The 26,559-nt window shown below is 39.9% G+C and overlaps 1 protein-coding gene across 3 annotated transcripts in view; it reads left to right on the top strand.

Moving 5' to 3' along the window:
• Nnt (nicotinamide nucleotide transhydrogenase) overlaps nt 1-26,559 on the top strand; it is a 92,639-nt gene that overhangs the window by 62,252 nt on the left and 3,828 nt on the right. For all 3 annotated transcript variants that reach the window (XM_052159567.1, XM_052159565.1, XM_052159564.1), the window contains exons 18-20: nt 6,414-6,573; nt 9,607-9,688; nt 26,106-26,224. In XM_052159567.1, the coding sequence (XP_052015527.1) occupies nt 6,414-6,573; nt 9,607-9,688; nt 26,106-26,224 (361 nt within the window). The remainder of the gene's footprint in view (nt 1-6,413; nt 6,574-9,606; nt 9,689-26,105; nt 26,225-26,559) is intronic.

Below are 26,559 nucleotides of genomic sequence, written 5' to 3' on the forward strand. Positions count from 1 at the left end.
CCCATCCACCTTGGCACTCAGCTGGGTCAGGATGCCGGCCTTGTTTAGGCAAGCACAGTGCTGGGATTTCATGGGTGCATTCCCGTTGTCATGTCTAGGGGGCGCTGTCTAACAGCAGGCATCGTGCTCTTCCAAGGTTTCCAGCTTCCCTTCCGGTGGTTTTTCCGCAATGCAAATGTTTTGTTTGGTGTTGGCCGCCTCATGGTCTCTTACTTATTCTCTGTGCTTTGACCAGCCGTGCATCTCTGTAATAGTCTCCATCTGTCGCACAAAAAAAGCTTTTTGGATGAGGGTGAGAGCCCCACACCTGGCGTCTTCGGTTACCTCAGGTTACATAAAACCTTCATTTTTGCATTTCAGCATTTTACTTGGCTCTAAGTGAGAGATATCATGTCAATTAAAACGCTGGGAGTTATCTTTTTGTAATAAAAGTGTTTTTGTGGTTTTGCTCATCTTGTAAAACACAGGGCTTGACAGTCCAAGTTTAAAACAACCCAATTATTATGTAGTCCAAGTTGTTTTTTTTTTTTAAAAAAAGTGGAATTTGGAAATTTTATACTACCCCCGTTGAAAACTTCAAGGCTCTGGGGTGTTTAAATTGCCAATACCTTTGAAGAAAAGTTGTACTTAGTTCTTTGCAAATGCAGTTTTCTTTGTAAGGGAACTTTTAAAGCGGTTTACTTTCTATCATTTGGAGAATTTGGATGGCCAGCAGGGGGCAGCAGATTGTCATTATTATTTAAAGGCCATTTGCCGGAAAAGTGAGTTAGGTTTAAAATCAAATTGCAAGATTTGAGTTGTTTTGTCTTATTTGGCTTTGTTGTTTCATTTTGTTTTCACTTTAGACAGAATCTTACTATCTAGCCCAGGCTGGCCTTAAAGTGTGTATCCTCCTGCCTCACTCTCCTGAATGCTGAAACTACAGGCATGCACCACCACGCCTGGCAAAATATTTGAACTCTGTCAAGGCTAGTGGTATATGGATATAGGGGTCATGGAGAAGGAATTGTATATAGTTCTTGGGACATCATCAAGAGCATCTTTTCCATTTTTACCCTTGCTTCTTTAATGGGCAGATATATCAATTTGTATATAATACATATTATACGTATATACATTTATAAATATATGTACTTAGCAGCTTATGTTCCAGGTTTCTGATCTTCGTCTTTTCCTTCTTGTCTTTTCCTTCCTATTTCCTTCCTATCCAGTTTCCACGTTGTTGTAGCCACAGTAGCTCCTACAGTAACTTTTTAGTAACAGTAACTGGAATGAATTGCCCAGTGAAAGGCACCTCTCAGACAGACTCTTCTGTGTGTTCTTGTAGAATGATGTCATCTTTCTCCCTTTGTTCTGCCCGTTCACGTGTTAGGATGTTTTCCTAGTCTTTGTTTCTTTTCTAAGTCTACTGCCTCCAACACGCCATCCCCATCTATGCCTTATAGTGTTTTTTTATTTGTGTTCTTACACTAATACCTCCTTATATCTGTCAGGGACCATAAACATATTGGATCAGATTAGTACTCTGTAATAATATTTTTTTATTCACCTGACGTTAAGGACAGGGAAAGCCTTAATTATTAAGATCATTCCAAGGCTGGGGTGTGGTAGTTCTTGACTTTGTTCTCAGCACTTGGGAAGCAGAGATAGAGGCAGGCAGATCTCTGAGTTTGAGGCCACCCTGGTCTACGTAGACCAGGTTGTACTAGGCAAGCCCAGGCTATACAGTGAAAACAAAAACACACTTGTGACCTCAGCACTTGAGAAGCTGAAGTAGGGAGATCAGGGATTCTGCAGATGGGATGACGTAGGGACTTCAAGGCCAGCTCGTACCTGTGGAGATCTATTTCAGAAAGAAAGTTCAGTTGTGAAAGTACAAGATGGAGGGTATTTGGAAGGCTAGAAAGGAATAAAGGAAAGTAAACGGCACAATTCCCATTCATCATCTGACTGCTAACATCAGTAGTCTAATCCTGGATGGTTGAGTTTTCACTCATCCTCTTTGTAATGTATTATGCTAGTCTGATGTTTGATTTTCTAACTAGTATATATGTATATATATATATATATATATATATATATATATATACATATATACATATATACATATATACATATATACATATATATATTAACATTTACACATTAGTACAACATATAGCTATACCATAATAGTTCCACATCCACAGTATGGAATGTTTGGAACAAATGGTTGCAGTGTTCCTTTGTTAAGTTTTAACTAGTACAAGGAAACGGTCTGAAGGTGTGAGTGCTTGTGCTTGGCTGTCGATCCTGATGAACTGATCTCTGAGAACCCTGACAGGCCGAGCTTTTATTGTCAGTGTGGTCCTTCTATTGCTCCCCACGCTTCCACATGCAATTACAAAACAGCGTGTGACCAATCAAAAACCAAGCCCACCACAGTTTTAGGCATTTAAAGTGGATTCTTCCTAAATTTCTCTTAGAGTTGACATCCCTGCCCCCCATGCCCAAAATTCACTGATTTGTAGCATCTACTGGTTTATTATGAGAAACTTTCAAAAGAGTTGTGCTCAATAGCTTAAGGTAGCTTAGAATAAGAAATGATGGCCACTCAAGGTTATTTTAATAGTGCAGGTCTTACGCCAAGTCATTTACAAACATGAGCTTGTTTAATCCCCACAGTAGTTTTGGAGGAGGGAAATGGTTTCATTTTGTATAGGACATGTTTTAAGATGTGCATCCTGTGTCTAAGAAGCCAGATCCAGCAGGCATAGATAGCCAAACGAACATAGTCTTTGGTAAATTAAAGTTCATTAAAGGACAGCAAAGGACTATTTTGTTTATTACTTTGGAGTCCTCTATGAATAGGTGACAGAGGCAGATGCTATTAGAGTCCATATGGTACCAGTATATTGGCCTTCTTTAGTGTTTTTTGAAGTAAAATATGAAAGTACAAACCAGAGCAGGGTGGTTTTATTGTGTGGGAGGAAATGGAATGGTCCCCAAGTGACTAACCAACAATCTGTGAAAATCAAAGTCTTGCCTGACAGTGAATTCCTTTGGGTATCCTCTGAGCCCAGTGCTGGGGTTACACAACAAGCCATATTCTACACACTGAGAAGGTTGACATTTCTCCCAGTCTGCTTCCCGCCAAGCTGCAGCGGTCAGGCTCCTGCAGTGCCTCTCCTTGCGCTAATGCCTGGGAGCTGGAACCCTCCCCAAACCGGGAAAGCGTTTCTTCAGACAAGAAAGAGATGTCTCATCTTTCTTTTCAAGTAGAGTTAGATTATGATGAAGTAAGTCAAAAGCCAGGCCAAGCAGAATTTTATTTTATTTTATTTTTCCTTTGTGATTGGTTGATCACTATCTACAGAACATGGGGACAAGAGACAGCACTCAGTGGTATAGATTGCTATTGCTTCAGTTTCGGGTGTTTTTATGACCTGTCCTTTTTTTTTTTTCTTTTTTCTTTTTTCTTTCAGAGTAGCTGGAATTATGGGAGTTAATGATCTCTTTAATGTAGAACATAACTTTCATTATAGGACTTATTAGCTCAAAAGGAACAGTCTTGGACAGTGTAGCAACCTTTTTTTTTTTTTTTGTCTTGGAATCTGGGAACCCCTCAATCTGTACATAAGTGGCCACAGGATGGTCACAAGGAAGGGACTAGAATAGGGGGCGGTGGGAAGAGGCACAAAGCCGTAAACCCTAAACATTTGTTGTGAACACAATGTTGCAATAGTAAATTAAGAGATGAAAAGTAATGTAATTTAAGAGAGACCACTTGGAATTAGTATGATGGTGATATAATTCTGCTGATGTGTTTAACAGGCAGATTTTGATTGTTAAACCACTAATTTTTTTTTCTCCCCAAGTTCTATCCCAAGTGAGTGCACTTTAATTAAATGTCCTCAGAAATCCTTCCCTCCTCCCCTGTTCAGTTTTATAGAGAAAATAACGCTTTTTCTTAAGCCAAGTTAGGATGATAATGCATCTTACACATGATCTCTGCATCATGTGCCCCTGTGCTCTGCTGGTTCTGTTGTGGAGCAAATCGGACTCTCTGTCCACCCGAGAAAAGTCCTCTGAAATGGGAACCCCAACATCGGAGTTGTTTTGTGCGTGTATGTGTGTATGATATATACACATGGCTGCACAGGGTGAGCATGGCCAATGTACGGAGGACAGAAAGGGCATTGAGTCTTCCTTTCTCATTCTCTGTTTGATCCTTTGAGGTAGGGCCTCATGCTGACTCCAGAGCTCAGCTCCTATGGCTGAGGTTGCAGTGTGTGGGATGGTGCCGGGGGTGGGGTGGGGTAGAGTGGGTAGTGGGGTAGGGGGTGGGGTGGGGATGGGTGGGGTGGGGTGGGTAAGGTGGGGGTGGGGTGGGTAGGGTAGGGTAGGATGGGGGGTGGGGGTAAGGTGGAGTAGGGGGAGTGGGGTGGGGTAGGGATGGGGGTGGGGTGGGGTGGAGGTGGGGGGTGGGGTGGGGTGGGGTGAGGTGTTGGTAACTGTTCTAAACTCCAGTCCTCATGCTTGCTCACAAACCCCTCAACCACAGAGCCATCTCTCCAGCCCCCAAGATAGGCTTTTCAAATTAATTTTTAATGACAAGAATTTAGTAGAACACATTTTTTTTTTTTTTTTGAGAGTTAAATCTCAAAAATCTTGTAATCAGAACTGGAAAAGATTCATAGACATCAAAACTTGAATGTTTGGGGAGTCCCAGTTATGGCTGCTTCAGTTTTTTTTTTTTTATTCAGAAGTTTATAAACTTTCTGCCCGGCTGGGATTAGGATGCTAATTCAAAACATTAAATTTTTTCTTATCCCCTTATCCATCATCTTTGAAATTTATGTTATTTATTAAAGTGTGGCTATTTCCCACATCCCTTCTCCCTCTTCCTCATTGCTAGACCTCCTCAGCTGTGTAAATCTCTCTACAAGGTTGTCCCTGGCCTCCTTGTTGTATGGATGACCCTGCTTTTTTCTGATGGGATATTATTGAAGATTTCTGGATGCTTCTTTTAATTTTTTAAACTTTTTAAATAGAGTATTGTCTTTGAAAAAGTAATAGATTGATAATTGTGAGCTTTTAAGTGATTTCGTGGATAACGATAATAAAAAAACAGGTTTTAAAGATTTTTTTGAGTTTTTTTCCCTTCCCATGAAGTACTCATCATATAAAATGCTCAGATTTACAAACAGTGTGTGTGCTGGCTAGTTTTATGTCAACTTGATACAAGCAAGAGTCATTTTGAAAGAGGAAACCTCAATTAAGAAAATGTGTCTGTGGGCAAGCCTGTGGTGCATTTTTCTTGATTAATGATTAATGTGTGAGGGTCTAGCTCACTGTAGGAGGTGCTCCCCTGGGCTGTTGGTCCTGGGTGTTCCAAGAGAGCAGACCAGACAGAACAAGTCAGTAAACGACACTCCTCCATGGCTTCTGCCTCAGCTCCTGCCTTGATTTCCCTCAGTGATGTGATGAACTGTGGTATGGAAGTGTAAGCAAAATAACCCTTTCCTCCCCAAGTGGCGTCTGGTCATGGTGTTTTAACACAGCAATAGCAACCCTAATTAAAACAGTAAGTAATTTGAATTCTTAAAATGTGTTTTGTTCCTCAAAACATCTAGTTTCTCTCCCTTTACCACACCCCCTCCAGCTATTCTTGACAAAATGCTTCTTGTCTTACCATCTAATCAGGGCGTTTTCAAATTTCATTCATGGATGATCATATGTGAGCACACCTGGAGCGAGAGATGGCTTTCTCTGAATTCTCTCCTGAGATTATCTTCCTAGTGAAAAGGGCAGGAACAGGCTGAAAGTGTATACTGCCTTGCTTGTCTGCCTCCTTGCAGGCGAGATATTTTAGAATCCTAGTGATGAGCTGTAAAAGATTTGGAAAGTGAGGGTGTCCATATCCTTATTTTTTTCCTTGAATGCAAGAAGCTGTGAAGTTCTGAATGAAATGTGTAGTTATCATTTGGATACAGTAGCAGAATCTACTGGAGAGATATATAAGGTCTTTTTGTGAGAATTTTTCTTCTTGCAAATCTCTCATTCTCTTTCACTCTGGTGAAGTACATATAAATATGGAGAAAGAAGTTGGTTATTCAATATCTAGACAATAATAGTACATCCAAAATTTTATTAATTTCTATATTTTATATTTTTTTATTTGTTAAAATATTTGTTTTTGTTTTGTTGGAAACATATCAGTGTGTAATTGACCTGGTTGGAATATTGATATGATTCTTAGATATTTCTATTATTTAAGTTTTGAAGTGATTTTAGGAGCCATCCCTGGCTAAAGTTCTTTAAATAATTAAACAGATTACTTTAAGATGATTTTGAATTTCATGTGTATCAGATTCATGCTATTCTCAAAGAGCATGGGTTGGACTCTGATAGGTGCTGTTCTTTCTCTTTAGGCAATGAATCGCTCCCTGGCTAACGTAATTCTTGGAGGCTATGGTACAACTTCAACAGCTGGTGGGAAACCCATGGAAATTTCTGGCACACATACAGAAATCAACCTTGACAATGCTGTTGAGATGATCCGGGAAGCTAACAGCATTGTTATAACTCCAGGTAAAAAAAAAAAAATGAATAAAAGTAAAATCTAGAAAAAGTAAACAACCTATCTTGGCTGTTGTGATTGATTATATTGATAGGAAGAAGGTACATTGAAACCTCCTCATTAAAGGTTTTTATCAGTTCTTTGAGAATTCCATACAGGTTTGGATCATATTCATTGCCAATCCTCCCAAGATCCATTCCTTCTCTAGTCACCTACCTTTCTGTGTTTTTCTTAACTCATCAAGAGCATTCGTGCCACGTAGGTGTTGGTGGATGTGTGGTCTTCCACTGGAACGTGACTGGCTTACCAGGGGCCTCTTCTCCAGCAGTTACCTGTTGCCAACAACTGCATGGCTAGGAGTGGGGTTTTGTACCCACCTCCCATCTCCACGTTGGGATTTGGTCTGACTTGGGCTTGCATAGGCTTTGTGCGCGCTGTGACAACCACTGTGACCTTGTAGGAGCAGCTGCCCCGATGTGCCCAGAAGATAATGTTTCTTCATAGTCCTCCATCTATCACGTTTGATGCCTACGGATACTTTCTGCTTCTTCTGCAATGGTCTCTGAGCCTTGGGAAGAGTGGCTGCAGTAAATATGTCCCATTTAATTGTGCTGTCCGCAGTCTCGTATTCTCTGTATCTGGAGCAGTTGCGAATCACTCTGTTAATGACGGGGCAGGTAGAAGCTTTACAGCTGAGGGCTGAGAGATGCATTGATCTATGGGAATAAAAATGCATCTCTAGAAGTCAATTTAATATTATGTCCATTTAACAGCATGATAGCAGTAGGCTTTTCTTCTAGGGACTATGGCCTGTGTAGCCATAGGGACCTCCTCATTTTTGGAAACAGTAGAGACAGTAGCCATGGAATGGGCCTTGGATAAGAATACTGGGCACTCTCAGCTAAGGCAATATTTTAGAATAACATACATATTCTATCAATTAATGCAGTGGATTCTAGCTGTCATTTTGAGCTTTTGTAAACATGGTAAGCTATTGTCGAGTCCTGCTTATTGTTACTTTTAGGGTATGTAAGATTAAATTAGGTGTAGCATGTAGAAATATCTGACTCTTTCATTAGACCCAGTGAGTGTTAGTCTCTTCAGAAATCATTTGTTCAAGAGTTCATCAAGAATCTCTATGATTGCCGGGCGGTGGCGGCGCACGCCTGCAATCCCAGCACTTGGGAGCCAGAGGCAGGTGAATTTCTGAGTTTGAGGCCAGCCTGGTCTACAGAGTGAGTTCCAGGACAGCCAGGGCTATGCAGAGAAACCCTGTCTCGAAAAACCAAATAAATAAATAAATAAATAAATAAATAAATAAATAAAATAAATAAATAAATAAATAAATAAATAAATAAATAAATAAAAAGAATCTCTGTGATTTTCTGAAATGGTCTCCGTCAGTTGTGAAGTTAAGTTTCTGTGACAAGGGGTGAGGACTACAGTCCCCTGTGGGTATAAGGACAGAGGTCTAGATGGTTGCTAGGGATTATGCAGGCATAGTGAGTGGTTTCTATCACGTTAGTATGACTTAGGAGAAAGCTCATCATGTACTTGTAGTTTTGCCTGATTAAAGTTGTGTACTAAAAATAACTTGTCATGGGAGTCCCAATATGTCACTTTTGTCTTTAATTTTTGCCTCTAACAGCCTGTATAATACAGACCAAGTCATTTAATATCTCCTAATGTGTATGACTGAGTTCAATTTTTCATGTTTGTCACAGAATGTCAGATTATGATTTTAACTCTCATGCCATTCTGGGAGTTTTCCAGAAGAAAGACTTGACACATGGGCAATTTACTGGTTGAGAATGTAGTCTGATAAAAATATCAAATGTAAGGTAAATTTGATATTTTAATATGCACCTCAATAAAGGCAGTATTACATTTGAATGATGGAATTTGGTTGTTACAGAGCTGAGACTACTGTTGCCAGTTAGTGTGTGTAAATACACTATAATGTCTGGGACATACCCGCATAGTGAATTGTCCTTGCCAAAAGGCAACAGTGTGACTTATTGAGAAGCTGTGCCTGTGTGTAAAGATATGACACTGGACAGGACGTGGTAGTGACTTTCCTTCAGGAGCTGTCTACCCCAGTTTAGAAGTTGGATAGGGAGATAAATGATGCCAAGTGTATTCTGAGAGTGGCTAAACTGAACTGTGTAGACATTTTTCCCCCTAAGGAAGAACCTAAGGAAGCTAAGGGTTGTAAGGAAGTTAGGAATCGTCTTGAGCCTTAGAGGAGAGGATGTATGGTGTTGTGGGTAGGAGAAGGCAGGAATGATAGCTAGAGCAAAGAGTTGGCATTTGGAGAGAAGAATCAGAAGAGTATTAACAGATGTGAGTCAGCATATAGGTAATATGGACACAGTCTTAGAGTTAAGGAACAAGGGAGTAGATGGACATTCTTGGTCATACCTCTACAAACCTCACGTGGAAAGGACCACCATTTATTTATTTAAATACAGCAGTGGAGTTGGGGGAGAAGGGTTTGCAGTTTTTTTCTTTGAAGGCATTAGGTTTGGACAGTGATCATGCTATACTGGAGCTCAATTGTAGGTCAACCCGGGAGGACTTGCTTGGCACAGTTGCTTGCGTCCTGGAGTGAGCTAAAATTTAAGGAGAGGCAGGGGACAAATGGAAAGCTTCAGGGGCAGATGTGACTATTTAAGAAGAGAAGGAGAAAACCTAGTAAAGGTGTTAGAGGAAGAATAGTAAGAAAGCCAGCAGTGAGCCACACCGGACTCCAGTGGCATCAAAGACACATATCCAGAGCTGAAAACACATGGGCAAGGGCATGGACTAGCGTGGGCACAGGGAGTGTGGCAGGGACACTGCAGCATGACACTTACCGAGAGATTGAGGAGGGCGTCATTAGATTTTGAGTTTCAGAAAGTCCAGACTATAAATCCGCTTTCACTTATTCCGCCTAACTGCCTATGCTGTCACAGAAGTATGGTTTGATCAAGAGGGAGGCTATCATCAATAAGATGTCAAAGATAAAACCACATTCTTTTGTGTCCCTTATGTCCCCTCCACAGGATACGGCCTCTGTGCAGCTAAAGCCCAGTACCCCATTGCTGATTTGGTGAAGATGCTTACTGAACAAGGCAAAAAAGTCAGGTTAGTGCGTTGCGGGTAAAAGTTTGGGTGTGAAGAGAAGGGAATAGTGGGGTCTAAAAAAGTGACACTTAAGACAAGTGACCCTAGGGAAGAAGCCTCCAAACTCACAGCGCTGCTGTTGCTGCTGTTTGCCATTTGAGCACTGGATGTCAGGGGAGGGGGTTAAACAGAGGAGTGGAGGACCGTGCCCACCTAGATCATTCCTCAGGGTCTCAAGGAGCACGAGAACTCTTGGAGGAAGAGCTCAATGGCTGTTGCAGTGCTGAGCTTATGCTCTGTTCCTCTCTGTGTCCCCACTAAGGGACACTGCTTCTTGGCATTTAGGAAAGACAGTGAGCTTGCGAGGTCGTCCCTCACAGGAACGCTGCTGTTCATCTTCTGGGTTCACTAGTAGTTGTGTTGACTTGGTAGCATAAAGAAGAGGCTCAAGTTAATTCATTGAATGGAATTAGTCCATTAGGATGTTAATCTGTTCACCAGATTGTTAATGCCAGCCACTAATAATTCCTTTTAAATGCCAACTGCATACATTTTGTCTTGGGGCAGATAAGAAGGTAGACCTAAACCCAACAGAGGACCTCGAACTTGTCAGTCTGTTCCATCCATTTATGATTCTGAAGGAGGCATAGGTGATGAGGTCAGAGGTCACTTACTGGGTCTTAGTGTCAGCTGAATTTTACTTCTTCCCACCCTTTATGGCCGCTCCGTCCCTGCCTAAAATCTATGGTGTGTGCATTTCAGTACATGAAGTGTCAAGGTGCTGTTTTCTGGTAAGAGGGACCAACACTGCTCCGATGTGGAGGATTTTCATATTTGGTAATGCTATTAAATAAATTGGATATGAGAAAAGTCATTGACTTTAGTTTTTCATCAAAGTATTTATAAAGGACTCATTTTTTGGTTATTTATTCTTATTTCATATCAGTTATTCAGGTGCTCTTTCTTTCTTAGCCATAGTCTTCCATTTCATAGCACTTGCAAGCCTACAAGTGAAAAGAATGTGTTAAAGAGCCTTGTATGGTTTCCTATAAAGGAAATGACTTCTTTATTCAATCCACATGTGAAATAGTCTAATATACTGGTAACGCCTCCCATCGGCATGTGAGTGTTTAGGGGCTGAGTGGTAATGTATACAGCAGAGTGTGGAAGATGGCCTCTATGCTTTCGCTGTCCTCAGGGAAGGAGGCCTGGATGTGGCATGCCTCTCCTGTTACTCACTGATCAGCTGAGGCTGACAAGACAGCCTAGAGAATCAGTTCCGCATTACAAGAGTGGATGTGGAATTGAAGCTCATCCTCTGAAGGGCCGAGGAGGTAGCCCAGTAGGCAGAGTGCTTGCTGCCCAGGCATGTGGGTCTGAGTTCGATTTTCTGCACCTGTGTAAAAAGGCAGGCATGGTGGCTTGTAAAGCGAGTGCTGAGGAGGTAGTGACTAGTGGATCCCGAGAGCTCACTGGGCAGCGAGCCTAGCCTCGTTGGCAAGCCCCATTACAGTAGGGTGGGCAGATGCTTGACTTTTGGCTTATGTGCACATAGAAACCCACAGAAACCCACAGAACACACACACACACACACACACACACACACACACACACACACACACACAAAGCCACACATACACAGAGACATATACTCACAGACACACAGAGATACACATAGACACACACATACAGACACACACAGAGACATTCATATATATATACACACACACACACACATCCAGAAAGGCACACACAGAGAAATATATGCACACAAACACATACATACATATTAACATAGCACATATGCACATAGACACATACACACACACACAGAGACACACATATAGACACACACATACAGACACAAACATATAGAAAAATCGTAGTGTTTGTTGGACAGCTTGAAAGTAGTAAGGGCATGAGAGGAAATAGATAAGAGAAATGAAATAGTCTGAAAAGATAGCAGGCAAGTGAACTTTTAGATTCTGCTTTGATTAAAACGAGAACTTTATCCCTGATGCCATAGATTAAACTACTGCTGCTGTATGTATTTTTGCATAGGAAGAGTGATGATTTAAGGTTCATAAGACATTTAATTATACATCTATAAGGGGATTATCCAGCTATAAGTCATAGATTATTGAAGTGATTTTGTGAATATAATAGAAACCTTTTTATAAAAACACCTGACGGTTTTACATAATTGTTGAAAACAGTTGTTAAAAATAATCATCAGATTTGTTTACAACTCGTAATGTAGAATCAGAATAAGATTATTAGTCTGGTTTCACTAGTTGTGAGTTATACATGCTAGTTTATGTTCATCTGGCTTTCATTTTCAAGATGGACGTACATGTGATATACACAATTTTTACTATTCTGTGTTGAGTTTTAGGCTCTGTGGCATGGCATTTCGGATTTTTCAGTTGAATGAAATGGAAAGGAACTGTTTTTAGAAACACGATGACAGTTTTCTGTCAGACTGTCCCAGTTTAGTTCCTGTGTGGATTTTCTTTACTAAGGAAATCAGGTAAACTCTGATTTTGCTTTATGTATATGTCATCATCTTTTAGTAGGGGAAATGAAATTTTTTATTTACTAAGTACAGATACATACACACACACACACACACACACACACTCTGCAGCTTTTGTTTTTATAAAGAGGCACATGTTTGAACGAGAGGTGGCTGCCACCGTTACCTCGTATTTTAATGAAATAAATCTGTATTTACAGTTCATGGTAATTTCGCCCTTTCATCACTCCATGATGCTCCCACAGCGTTCATTGAGTGCAGCTGCTGGGCCCCTAGGTTTAGTAGGTCTCAGAGCCTCAGGACCCCAGCATGCCTAGCATCCAGATGCAGTGATGTATTCACACACTTCCCCTGTGGAGACACGCCAATATGGACATACGATTGTCATCAATTAGTTACGCCCGAGTGGTGCCAAGAGAAATCGCATCTGTCATACAGTCTGTCTGGCTTTCATGGCCCGTGATTGACTTAGAGACACTACTGTTTCCTTCACTTTGGCCACAGTCATAACATGCTCTCAAAGGCTCGAGGTTATATTGAAGCACGTGGTATTTCTTGACAGGAACTCATTTTGGGTTGCCAATGCCATGGAAATTTAGTGCATAAGACATCATTAGATTCTTAGTTGTTTAGTCAGTCAGCTTACAAAACTTAACCTGGTTTTTGAACGTTTTAAAGATAAAATCCTTAGAGTATAAGAGCACAGATATTTCTTTCCTCTTTCCTTCCCAAACTTTGGGTTGGTGATAGTTCAGTCTTTTCCTTTTTTTCTTTTGGATTTTTTCATATTTTAATTAATTTATTTTTTATTAATTTATTAATTAATAAATTTAATAATTTATTAATTTATTTTAAAATATACAACTCAGCATTGACATTTTTATATCATCAAAATAATTTATAATAGTTAAATATCTCTTAAATATTCTTCTGAAGCCAAAAGTAATATACACTCAACAAGTTTTTAAAATCTATTTGGAATATTAAATATGATAGAAATAGAAGAAAATATCTTATGAAGTCCTCTATGAAAGGAAATTGTGACAACTTCTGATTGGACAGAAACTGTTCCATCTCTAACAGAGAATGGAATGTTACTATGGCTTCATAGAATAAATTGGATAGTGTTTCTTCTGTTTCCATTTTGTGTAACAGTTTGAAGAGTATTAGTATTAGGTCTTCTTTGAAGGTCTGGTAGAATTCTGCACTAATCTGGTCCTGGGCATTTTTTTGGGGGGGGGGTTGGGAGACTTTTAATGACTGCTTCTATTTCTTTTGGGGTTATGGGAATGTTTAGATAGTTTATCTGATCCTGATTTAACTTTGGTACCTTGTATCTGTCTAGAAAATTGTTCATTTCATCCAGATTTTCCAGTTTTATTGAGTATAGGCTTTTGTAGTAGGATCTGATGATTTTTTTTTTAATTTCCTAGGTTTCTGATGTTATGTCTCCCTTTTCATTTCTGATTTTGTTAATTTTTTTTTTTGTTTTGTTTTTTGGATTTGGTTTTATTGAGACAGGGTTTCTCTATATAGCCCTGGCTGTCCTGGAACTCACTCTGTAGACCAGGCTGGCCTTGAACTCAGAAATCCTCCTGCCTCTGCCTCCCAGAGTGCTGGGATTACAGGTGTGCACTGCCACCACCCAGCATCTGATTTTGTTAATTTGAATACTGTCTCTGTGGCCTCTGGTTAGTCTGGCTAACGTCTATTTTTCTTGTTGATTTTCTCAAAGAACCAGCTCTTGGTTTTGTTGATTCTTTGTATAGTTCTTTGTGTTTTTACTTGGTTGATTTCATCTCTGAGTTTGATTATTTCCTGCCATCTACTCCTCTTGGGTGTATTTGCTTCTTTTTGTTCTAGAGCTTTTGGATGTGCTGCTAAGCTGCTAGTGTATGCTCTCTCCAGTTTCTTTTTGGGGGCACTCAGAGATATAAGTTTTCCTCTTAGCATTGCTTTAATTGTCCCATAAGTTTGGATATGTTGTCCCTTCATTTTCATTAAATTCTAAAAAGTCTTTAATTTTTTTCCTTATTTCTTCATTGAGTAGAGCATTGTTCAGCTTCCATGTTATATGTGGGCTTTCTGTTGTTTTTGTTGTTATTGAAGACCAGCCTTTGTCTGTGGTGATCTGATAGGATACCTGGGATTATTTCAATCTTCTTGTATCTGTTGAGGCCTTTTTTTGTGACTGATTATATGGTCAGTTTTGGAGAAGGTACCATGAGGTGCTGAGAGGAAGGTATATTCTTTTGTTTTAGGATGAAATGTTCTATAGATATCTGTTAAAACCATTTGGTCTGTAACTTCTGTTAGTTTCAATGTGTCTCTGTTTAGTTTGTGTTTCCATTATCTGTCCATTGCTGAGAGTGGGGTGTTGAAGTCTCACACTATTATTGTGTGAGGTACAATGTGTGCTTTGAGTTTTAGAAAAGTTTGTTTTATGAATGTGGTTGCCCTTGCATTTGGAGCATAGATGTACAGAATTGAGAGTTCTTCTTGGTAGATTTTTCCTTTGATGAATATAAAGTGTCCTTCCTTATCCTTGTTCATAACCTTTGGTTGAAAATTGATTTTATTCAATATTAGAATTGCTACACCAGCTTGTTTCTTGGGACCATTTGCTTGGAAAATTGTTTTCCAGCCCTTTATTCTGAGGTAGTGTCTGCCTTTGACACTAAGGTGCATTTCCTGTATGCAGCAAAATGCTGGGTTCTGTTTACATATCCAGTCTGTTATTCTATGTCTTTTTATTGGAAATTGAGTCCATTGATGCTAAGAGATATTAAGGAATAGTGATTGTTGCTTCCTGTTATTTTTGATGTTATTTTTATGATTCTGTGGCTTTTTTTTTTTTTAGGTTTATTGAAAGAAGATTACCTTCTTGCTTTTTCTAGGGTGTAGTTTCCTCCTTGTGCTGTCATTTTCCATCTATTATCCTTTGTAGGGCTGGATTTGTGGAAAGATACTGTATAAATTTGGTTTTGTCATGGAATATCTTGCTCTCTCTATCTATGGTAATTGAGAGTTTTGCTGGGTATAGAAGCCTGGGCTGGCATTTGTGTTCTCTTAGGGTCTTGTAACATCTGCCCAGGATCTTCTAGCTTTCATAGTCTCTGGTGAGAAGTCTGGTATAATTCTTATAGGTCTGCCTTTATATGTTACTTGACCTTTTCCCCCTTACTGCTTTTAATATTCTTTGTTTTGTGCATTTTGAGTTTTGACTATTATATGACAGGAGGATTTTCTTTTCTGGCCTATTCTGTTTGGACTTCTATAGGCTTCTTGTATGTTTATGGGCATCTCTCTCTTTAGATTAGGGAAGTTTTCTATTATAATTTTGTTGAAGATATTTACTAACCCTTTTAGTTGGGAATCTTCACTCTCTTCTATATTTATTATCTTTAAGTTTGGTCTTCTCATTGTGTCCTGGATTTCCTGGATGTTTTGGGTTAGGACCTTTTTGCATTTTGCATTTTCTTTGACCGTTGTGTCAATGTTTTCTATGGTATCTTCTGCACCTGAGATTCTCTCTTCTATCCCTTGTATTCTGTTGGTGATCATCTATGACTCCTGATCTTTTTTCCTATGTTTTCTATATCCAGGGTTGTCTCCCTTTGTGATTTCTTTATTGTTTCTATTTCCATTTTTAGATCCTGGATGGTTTTGTGCAATTCCTTCACCTGTATGGTTGTGTTTTCCTGTAATTCTTTAAGGGATTTTTGTGTTACTTCTTTAAGGGCTTCTAGCTGTTTATCTTTGTTCTCCTGTATTTCTTTAAGGGAGTTATTTATGTTTTTCTTAAAATCCTCTATCATCATCATGAGATTCGACTTTGAATCAGAGTCTTGCTTTTCTGGTGTGTTGGAGTCTCCAGGGCTCACTGTAGTGGGAGAATTGGATTATGAAGATGTCAAATAGCCTTGGTTTCTGTTAGTTATGTGCTTGCCCTTGTTGCCTCTGGCCATCTGGTTATCTCTGGTGTTAGATGGTCTTGCTGTCTCTGACTGTGGCTTGTCCCTCCTGCAAGCCTGTGTGTCAGTGTTCCTGGGAGACCAATTTTCTCATGGAGGACTTTGGGTATGGAGAGCTGTGGCATAGGGTCAGCTCTGGGGTACAGATAAAAACCAGAAGGATCCTGTCCCCAGCTGTTCCTTGGTTCTTGTGTCCTGATGGCTCTGGGCAGGGGACCTATTGGGTCAGGTATTTGAACAGAAGTGGCAGCCTTATCTGTGCTCACAGGTGTGTCTGTACTCCTGGGAGACCAGCTCTCTCCCAGAGGTATTTGGGTATGGAGATCTGTGGCACAGGATCAGTTCCAGACGCAGATGGAAACCAGAAGGATTTTAGTTCAGTCTTTTCCATCAAAGACAGGAATAGCATCTCCAAGGAGTAAATCTTAGAAAGTTGTATTATTCTTCTCATTTTTAATTAACAACTACTTGATTTTCTTTCTCTAAAGTGTTATCGAGTGCTTCATTGCAGAAGTCCTTTTGAATTTGTGGAAACACTTCCTGACTTCTTTGATTGACTCATTGATATTATGTGTTACTTCTAAATTTGATTAATTTAATTTGATTTGTATAGGCATCTGCCTGCATATATAATTAAGCAGTAGATGCATGTCTGGTGCCTGTGAAGGTCATAAGAGGGCATCAGTTATTCTTGGACTGGAGTTACAGGTGGTTGAGAATCGAACCCTGGTTCTCTGGAAGAGCAGCAACTGTTCTTAAGTGTTAAGCCCTCTCCAGTGTTTCTTTTTACTTCCCCCTTTTTTACATTTAGGTTACTATTTAGCAGTATCTTTTATTTTTTTTTTTGGATTTTTGGATTTGGTTTTTTTGAGACAGGGTTTCTCTGTGTAGTCCTGGCTGTCCTGGAACTCACTCTGTAGACCAGGCTGGCCTCAAACTCAGAAATCCGCCTGCCTCTGTCTCCCCGAGTGCTGGGATTATAGGCTTGCGCCACTACCACCCAGCTTAGCTGTATCTATTAACAGCTCGTCAATAGCTTTTTATTTGCTAGGTATTGATGATAGAAAGCTATAAAAGCCCAGTTTCCCAGTTTCATAGTTATGAAGGGAAAAAAAAATCTATAAGTAAAAGAGTGAATTCCATTTAATGTATCAAGGTAAGGGGTGCAGATCCAGGAGAATAAAATAAGTAACCAGGTTACTGCTCAGGGAACATTTCCAATCGTCTGTACTAATAACCTAAACTGTTTGCAGGCTTTAAAAAAGGTGTGTTTGTGCAGTTGTGCAAATCAGTAAACCTTTGGCAGCAGAGTGAAGCGAAACAAGTACATGCACTGACTCACGTAGATTTGAACCCTTTGTACAGAATTGTCAGCAGTCTTCAATGAAGAGTGTCAGTGAGGGGATAGAGACATGGCTCAGTGGTTAAGAGCACTGACTGCTCTTCCAGAGGACCGGGGTTCAATTCCCAGCACCCACGTGGTAGGTAGTGACTGTCTGTAACTCCAAAGTCCAACACCCTCACAGAGACATGAATGCCGGGTCTGTAAAGGGCTGTGTTGACATTCAGTTTGAATCCGATCCACCTGGACGACTTGTTATCTCTTTTGAGTAACCTGATGTTGTATGTTACATGGACCGGATGGAAAAACATGGCTGTAAGGCTGTCAAACATTTTATCAAGTTTACTGGAAGAACAGGGTCCATTATTCTATGTTAGAAAAATTATGAGACCCTTTTATAAGCTCTTTGACTTGCATAACGATTTTTCCCCCCTAAGCAAGGAAAGAATGTGAATGGTCCCCAGATAGCAGAATCGGAGTAGTAGATCAAGTCTTAATTGACTTCAAATGAAGAAAGGGAGGTGCATAGCATAACCCCAATGCTGGACAGCCGTAGGAGATTGAATGAAGTGTTGCTTTTCATTTAGAACCGTACGAATGACTTTGTCTAACTTCCAGCAGTGCTTAGTGTTTTAGAAAGTGCAGCAACTGTGTTTACCTTATGAAACCTCACCAGAGAGAGTGACTGCATCGCGTTTCTCAGTAATTGATTTTTATGGACAGCAGCTGCCTTGCCACGAATATTTTTTATCTCATCGTTACCACGATTCTCTTCTGATGAAAAAGACTAGCCCTGCCCAGCTCGTCTTGGTAGTGACCAAAGATGATTTGGGTATCATTTACTACGCTGACCTCATATTTTAGAAGGTTTTAATTTCAAAACAATTTACTAAAATTGTTACCAAAAAAACTCCCTTTGTGTTTTTAAGGGACTTATGAATGCCCATAAAAAAATTTGGATAAGTATTCAATAGACCAAAAGAGCTTCCTTTTTCAATTTGCCATATTTTCCACAGAAGAAATGTGTAACTAAAATGTAAAGCTACTGACTCTAGCAATGAACTCTTCTATTATTTTCAGGGACTCTCTTCAGAATGGACTATTGTCACATGCAAATCTAGAATACAGAGGTCCTTGAAGGACTTTGTCACATTCACAGTGGGATTTCTAACATGTTTTGGGACCAAACACCATGTCTGATAAGTGATGTAACTCTGAATAACTGTTTCCTCTCATAGGACGACTTTAAAGTCATATAAGATCTTTAAAGTCCAATTTACTATTAAGGTGTGATATTCCTCTAATTTGGATTTAGAGATTCTGGTATATAGATGTCACTTTTATTTCCTTAGATGATGGGATGAGATGAGCGCTAGACCCAAGATGTGTGGATATGCAGAGCGTTTCTTTTTCTGTTCTAACTACCTAGACATAGACCTGGGAGCTTCTAGCTGCTATACAGTCTAATCTTCCAAGTGACTGATTTAATCTGGCTTCTCTGGCCTCCTGACTAAATTGCTCTGCTTGGCCTCATGCTAACGTTGGCGATATGTTCTAATCTTTTGGCACCTCTTCAATCTGTGGTTTGTTCTGTCTTCATCTCTACCTATCTTGTTCTGTCTATAACCTGTCTCTGTAAAACTACCACACACATACAGCACCATTACCTCTGTCTAGATCTTCCTGTGCTGCTCTGAAGTAGCTTCTCTTTGCTCTCCTTGTGAGAATAGGGTGTATTTGATCTCTGACTCATTCTACTATAGATAGATAGATAGATAGATAGATAGATATCAAATTTTTCTGATTCATCACTTTGTCTATCCTTCAATTAGATGTCACTTTTAAACATGGCTGCTTCCATCTACAAACTAACCTTATCTTCATTGTTAGGGATTAAAGGTGTGTACTAAGTGTCTGTATTCCAGCAAGATCATACTGTAATCCAGAGACTTCACTCCAGCTGGACCATATAGATCTAGAAGGTCTTTGGATGTGATCTCTTGCCACAGAAGCCATGTCACTGGATTAAAATTCTTCAACACTGTTAGAAGAGTGCTTTTAAATCTAGCCCTGACCTGGCGAGAGCCCTGACAGGTGGCAGTGGCTGTTGATAGTGTGCCTTTCATAAGACATTGTTTTCTTGACGATCTAATGCCTGAATGGCCAGTCTTCCATCTTGTTTATTATAAGTTGGTGCCTCTTGACATAAACCCAGTAAATTCCTATCATGGTGACCAGTTCCTAGAAAGGCCTGAAATGAAGAGGGTGCATTGGCTAGGTCAGATAGAAGAGGAAGACTAATAAATTGTGTGATACCATGCAAACAGTTTATTACTTACAAATACCAGAGAGAAGAGGAGGAGTAATTTCCCCATTGAAGATAAATTTGGAAGATTAGAAGGGAAACTATCACATTTAGCCCAGCATCTGAGGTGACAAAGGGAGCGATACCTAGAAGCCTAGATCTTTACTAAGGTTCAAGACAGGACCTGAACAATTTCTCTAGTTCAGGAAGGAGCTCTAGTTCGTGAGTTTAGAGAAAGTGGGTAGGAATCTGTGGCTACAGCGAGACTGCAGCATAGCTCAGCTATGTAGATCTGTATCAGCCTCGGGGAACAGGAGACAGAAAGCTGGGAAATGCCGAGGATGACTAAGCTGTAGTTCGTGAATGTGACAGCCCTGTCTTCCAAATGGTTCCCAAGGAACATAAAATTACAAGTATCTACAACAGTTTTTAAAATCTATCTATTGCCGAGGATGACTAAGCTGTATTTCGTGAATGTGACAGCCCTGTCTTCCAAATGGTTCCCGAGGAACATAAAATTACAAGTATCTACAACAGTTTTTAAAATCTATCTATCTATCATCTATCTATCTATCTATCTATCTATCTATCTATCTATCTATCTCTCCATTCTGTCATATACATCCTGACCATAGTTCCCTTCCCCCAACTTCTCTCAGTTCCTCCCCTCTCCCCAAGATCCACTTCTCCATTTCCCTTCAGAAAAGAGCAGACCTCTTAGGGATATCAACTTGTCATGGTATAACAAGCTACAGTAAAACTAGGCCTATGCTTTCATATCAAGACTGGACACGGCAACCCAGTAGGAGTTATGACAACAGTTTTAATGATTTAGAAATAATTAGGGTTTTAAAATAGAAGTAGATTTCCAGCAAATGAATCCTCTTTTTTTCTTTTCTCATCTTTCTTTCTCATCTTTCTTTCTTTCTTTCTCATCTTTCCTTCTTTCTCATCTTTCTTTCTTTCTTCCTTTCTTTCTTTCTTTCTTTCTTTTTCTTTCTTTCTTTCTTTCTTTCTTTCTTTCTTTCTTTCTTTCTTTCTTTCTTTCTTTCTTTCTTTCTAACCTTTCTCTCTGTTTTTTTCCTAACTTACCAGTTTCCAAAATTGCGAGGCAGTGGATCTGGGAAGGCATAATTCCAAGATATTGTCAATGCACATTGCTTCCCTTATACAGTTTGCTTTTAAAATTAAAATCACCATAAAGGAAGGGAAGTTAACCCTTTAATGATACTCAATATGGAAATAATTTTGCACATGGACTAAAAAAAGACTTAAAACCAAGTAGTTGAAGATTATAGAGTACGTTTTTAAAAAATGTCTAGGGAGCCTTATGATATTTGAAACTTCAGCATCTACAAGCTGGAGAAAATGCTAGAAGCTTCAGGAAGGAGCCCAACTGTGCTTAGTTTCTTTGTCTACTTGTTGAATTACCATGTTCAATTCAATAAACCATTCTTCATGATTCATAGCTGACCTAGACGGACGTTTCCATAATGTCAACAGGAAAATAGGGTTTATTTGGATGGTTGTGGTCGGACCCATGTGGGGGAATATTTTATAATCTTTAATAGCCCCACATGCCCAAGAACAACTGCTACAGTGAACTCTGGTTGGGACATATTGTTTTCAAAGTCTGTCATCATGGGAATTGATGTCGTTGTGTCTTCTTGAAAACATATGGCGTTTAAAATCTCATGTGAGGTTGCAAAGAACTGCAAGAATGGGGCTTATGCCATCATGGATTATAAAAGAAGCTTTTTAAAAAATGATACTTTCAAATTGCTCCCTTCCCAGATTTTATCCAGTTACTTGATATTCATGAATAGTTCCGTGTACATTCTTCCTTGTTTTTATTTTTTCTTGGCTAATTAAAAAGGCCCAGAAGATTGGGTCGTTTCATTAGATTACATTGCTCCATTTTCCCCCCAAAGGGTTTGAGCCTATTTTTAATTGGTAACTGAGCGCTAAGCTTCTTTGTTACATAAGTTTCCACCAAAGACTATAATTTTCGTAGTTGAAAGACAAAAATAACAAAAAGCTGGAAGATACTTGCAGAGATTACACTGACTTCAATGATGATGTTTATGTGCCTGTCAAATAAAGCAATAATACTGTTTTGCCTACTGCTATCAATTGAATGGGGAATTGCAGAGACTTTAGAAATTTGACCCCATCAGCATAAACAAGTGTATGAATTTAGCTATCACCAAGTTCCTAGTGAGTCTAATGTTCAACGCTCATGATTATTGGATTTAATCTATGTTGACTGTATCATTTCTCTAGTTTTTTTTTTTTTTTTTTGATGCAAGTACAAAGAACTTCCTGCTTTGGGGGGACTCTATCAGTTACTGCTATATACCATGTTAGCTTCTCAAGGTAAAAATTAGAAAAGCAACCTAGAATGGGTTTTTAAAAGCCCAACATTTACTATAAGGTGAAAAGCATGTGTTGTTTTGAAACATGTGAACATTTGGAAATATACACTTAATTGATGAGCGTGATGGACGTTTCTATTACAAGGCATATTTGAGCAGAGCACTGTAATACTGGGTAATTGTCTTAGCCAGTGTTCTATTCTGTGATAAGATGCCATGGCCACAGCAACTCTTATAAAAGAAAGCTTTGAATTGGGACTTACTCATAGTTTCAGAGTTTAGTCTGTTTTTTATCACGGTGAGAAACATGGCGGCACACAGGCAGACGTGCTGCTGAAGGCGGGATCGAGAGTTCTACATCTGAATCCACAGGCAGCAGGAGGAAAGAGACACTGGGCCTGACATGGGCTTTTGAAGCCTCAGTGTCCGCCCCCAGTGACACACTTTCTCCAACAAGGCCACAACTCCTTATCTCTCTCAAGTAGTGCTGCTCACCAGTGACCAAGCACTCAAAGATGTGAGCCTGTGGAGAGGCCGTTCTTGCTCAAACCATCAAAGTTACAAAGGCCTCCATTTATTTGGTGATGATGTAAAGCACTTGCAGGTAAAGTTCTTAACTCTCCTGTGCAATGAGGACTTCTAAGTGCTAACCAAACCCTAAATTCTTGCTTTAGAAAGAGACTTAGGACCTTTACCAACCAGTGTGTCTTCTTGGGATATGCTGTTTAAGTAAACCCTTCTTCTTTTAACCAAAGGCTGAAGTAGAGCGCTAGGACTGTGGCCACTGACCAGCAAGGCATGGCTCCTGTGCTCAAGGAGCTGCCACTGAGAAGGACTCATTGACCCCCATGTGTTATAATGGTGTAGGAGGAGCAGAAGAAGAAAGTCCTGGGTGCGTGGATGGTCTGCCTGGGAGCCCACGTTAGTGTTATTCTCCTGTTGTGGCCAGGGATTGCTGACTCAGCTTTTAAAGTATATGCATAATAGGGGATCATTTTCCTGCTCCAGAGGGAAGAACCCAAAGGCTGGTAGCCTTTCTGTGTTAAGAGTTCTGGATATTCTTCATGTGATGATGAATCATTGATGAGCTTTGGCCAGTCAGTTTGTGGAAATTGCTGGTTATGGCCAGCCTGTGTCTAATACAATTAATTTTAATATGTACTTTGGAGATTAGCCAGCCACAAGGGCCAGAGTTGTTATAAACTGATGTTGACTCATCAGCATGCATATATATTACTACAAATTTGAGTGTGTTCTGGTATTTCTCTCAAAACATTGGCATTCTCTTTTAATAATCTTACATGTAGTTTGCTCCAAACATAAAGCCCCAAAGCTCAGGGTAATAAATTATTATGCAAACAGATATATAAAATGATCCCTCCTCTGGGATAGTCATTGTAGCATGATGGTTAGGCTGGTGATTATTTATCCTTCACAACTAGCCAAACAGAAACATTGTCTTTGTGCAGTCTGTAGCTAATCAAGATGTTAGAACAAGAGCTAATATATTCCAAGAGTCTCAATTTTTTAACTTTGTCCAAGACATCACTATTAAAGCATAAAGATGGTAGACAGAGAAATTTAAAGATAACAAAGGCAGTATTAAAAACAAAAAGCAAATTAAAATTAAATAAACATTTGGAACCAAAGAGGCACACAGCATTGAATTCTAAAAGAAAAACACGGAGTATATACTGGGCTGTCGGCTAAAATAGAAACCCTAGTCCTTGGACTTTTAATAGTAGTACTCTGGTGGACTAAATTATACGTCTATGTCCTGATCCTAATAGCCTTAGATGCCATCTTGTAATTATACTAGGTTATTTGTGTTGGTTCAAGGTAAATATTAAGGTCTTGGGAGAGTATGTGCACATTCATGCAGCATGCACAGAGGCCAGCAGAGGGCACCAGATTCCTTGGAACTAGAGTTATAGGTGGTTGTGAACAACCTTGGGAATTAGGAGCTGTGCCTCCAGTCCTTGGGAAGAGCAGCAAGTGCCCTTAACTGCAAAGCCGTCTCTCTAGACCCCCTTCTTCTCTTTTTGATTGAGTGAGAGTATATAGAGGCTCTGACAATCATTTGGATAGCATTTTAATTTGGTCAGATATACCTGTAAGTGGCAAGGGTTGCATAGCATATCTTTTACTGTGAATAGGGGTTCTTGCAAGATTTAAAAAAATGTACATTTGTGGCTGGGAAAATAGTAAGGCCATATGCATAAGTCTCCTCCCAATGCTTTATCTTATTTGTTGAGAATTTCATACAATATATAAATGATATTCTTTCCCCTTCTCCAACATCTTCTCCCACCTATCTCCCCACCCAACTTCATGCTCCTTCTATCTCTTCAAAAACAAACAAACAAGCAAACAAACAAGCAAACCCAAAACACAAAAACAACAAAAACTACTAAAGAATCTTGCCGGGTTTGGTTTGTGTTGGCCAATTCCTCCTGAGCATGATGCCTGCCCTGGAGTATGGTTGATAGACTCAATGCCATTTCTTTAAGGAAGACTGACTTCTCTCTCCAAAGAGCTATCAATTGCAAATAGCTAGGGTTGTGATTCTGTACCCACTTCCCCTCCTCTGTGCTGAGATTTCTTTTCTGGCTTGAACATACACCATTCTTTTATGTCAAAAGTCTCTGAGTTTGTATGTGCACCTGTTATGTGCAACCTGTCCTGTTGGGCCTGGAAAATGCTCTTTCTGTGAAGTCATTATGTCTGGCTCTTACAATCTTTCCTCCCTGTCTTCCACATGTATCTCTGATCCCTGAGGGGAGGGTTGTGATATAGACATCCCATGTAAGGCTGAATGGTCCAAAGCTGTGTTGTTCAGCTCTCTGTGCCTTTGTATTCATTTCTACTGTAAGAAGAAATATATGCTTAGGTCTTAAGGATAATTCATTGCCATTTTAGCATTATGGTGAGAAATATCTGTGTATAAAAGGAATATTGTTTCTACACAGGCAACCTTCACAGCAAATGTTAGTTGTGCTGGAATTCCCAACTCCAAGCTGGTGAGAAGCTCTAGCCAAACTTTGAAATGGCTTTTCCTTCTCAGGGCCTCTTCCCTGTCTTTCTATCCTCCCTCAATCCTGTTAAAGCTGAGGTTGGTTGAATACTCACAAGAGATTCTGCAAATGACGTTTCTTCTCTGAATTCATCCATTCACTTTCTGTGAACCCTTCCCATGTGGTAGGCGTGGTGTCTGGTATTGAAAGATAAATATGGTGGCCAAGAAATAGGATTAATATATAAAGGGCAGTGTGTCTGATGGGAAAAACCGATCGCTGCTTCAGTCTTCTTGCTTTTATTATAGAGCTCTGGGTGCTATGTCTTCTAAACACGTGTTACTATCACTTTTCTTTTGTGATGTTTTGTATCAATCTCTGAAAATTGTGAATCTTCAACACCAGGTGTATAGTATTTTTTCTCCACCTTTTATTACAGGAGCTGCAATTGAGCATTAAGGCAACGTTTGTTGGAATGATGTTAACTTTTAAACTGGAAACAATTCCAGTCTTACTTAACATTTTAAAGAGATTAGGACTTATTAGAAAATATCATGAGAAACGGTAACACCTTGAAATGCGAGGGAATATTATTTAATTAATACTATCGAAAGTTTGTGGCACCTAAGACATAGTTGGAAGAATAAGATTTCAAAGTTACAGTGTTCTTTTTATGAAGGAAGTTATAGCTTATAAGTCTGATTTTCCAACTTCAGCATTTGTAGAATGGCCGTATATCTTGCTGAATTCCCCTTCTGCTTGCAGAGATCAGATAGAGCTAGGAGAAAGCAGAGGTGCCAAGAACAAGGCGTGCAGCTCTGGAGGGGACACTGGACCCTCTGTACACTTGGCCTCTCAAGTAAAGCCAGCTGCTCATTTGTCTCCTGTCCAGGTTTGGAATCCACCCAGTGGCGGGCCGGATGCCGGGCCAGCTTAATGTGCTCCTGGCCGAGGCGGGGGTGCCCTATGATATCGTGCTGGAGATGGATGAGATCAACAGCGATTTCCCAGGTGAGCGGCAGGGGTGATGGCACACCTTTAAATACTGTGTGCCCAGTGGTGCTGCTGTATTTAGAGTATGACCGTGGGATTAGTGAAGACTTCCAGGTTTGATAAAGAGTGATGTGACGATGATAAATGTGCATTCACAATGAATATAAATAAGTGGAGGGTATCTCTCCGTGAGTCACAGCAGTCCTCAGAAGCACAGCGAAATTTCATTCTTCTGGGAGGACCCCAGGACGTAGTGCATAGGTGAATCTGAAACCCGAGCTGATCTGGCTTTCGAATCCAGATCTCCACTCTCAGTAGCTTGTAGCCTTGAACCACATGCTTACCACAGTGTC

The sequence above is a fragment of the Apodemus sylvaticus genome, chromosome 16 (genome assembly GCF_947179515.1).
Source record: "Apodemus sylvaticus chromosome 16, mApoSyl1.1, whole genome shotgun sequence".
NCBI lineage: Eukaryota > Metazoa > Chordata > Mammalia > Rodentia > Muridae > Apodemus > Apodemus sylvaticus.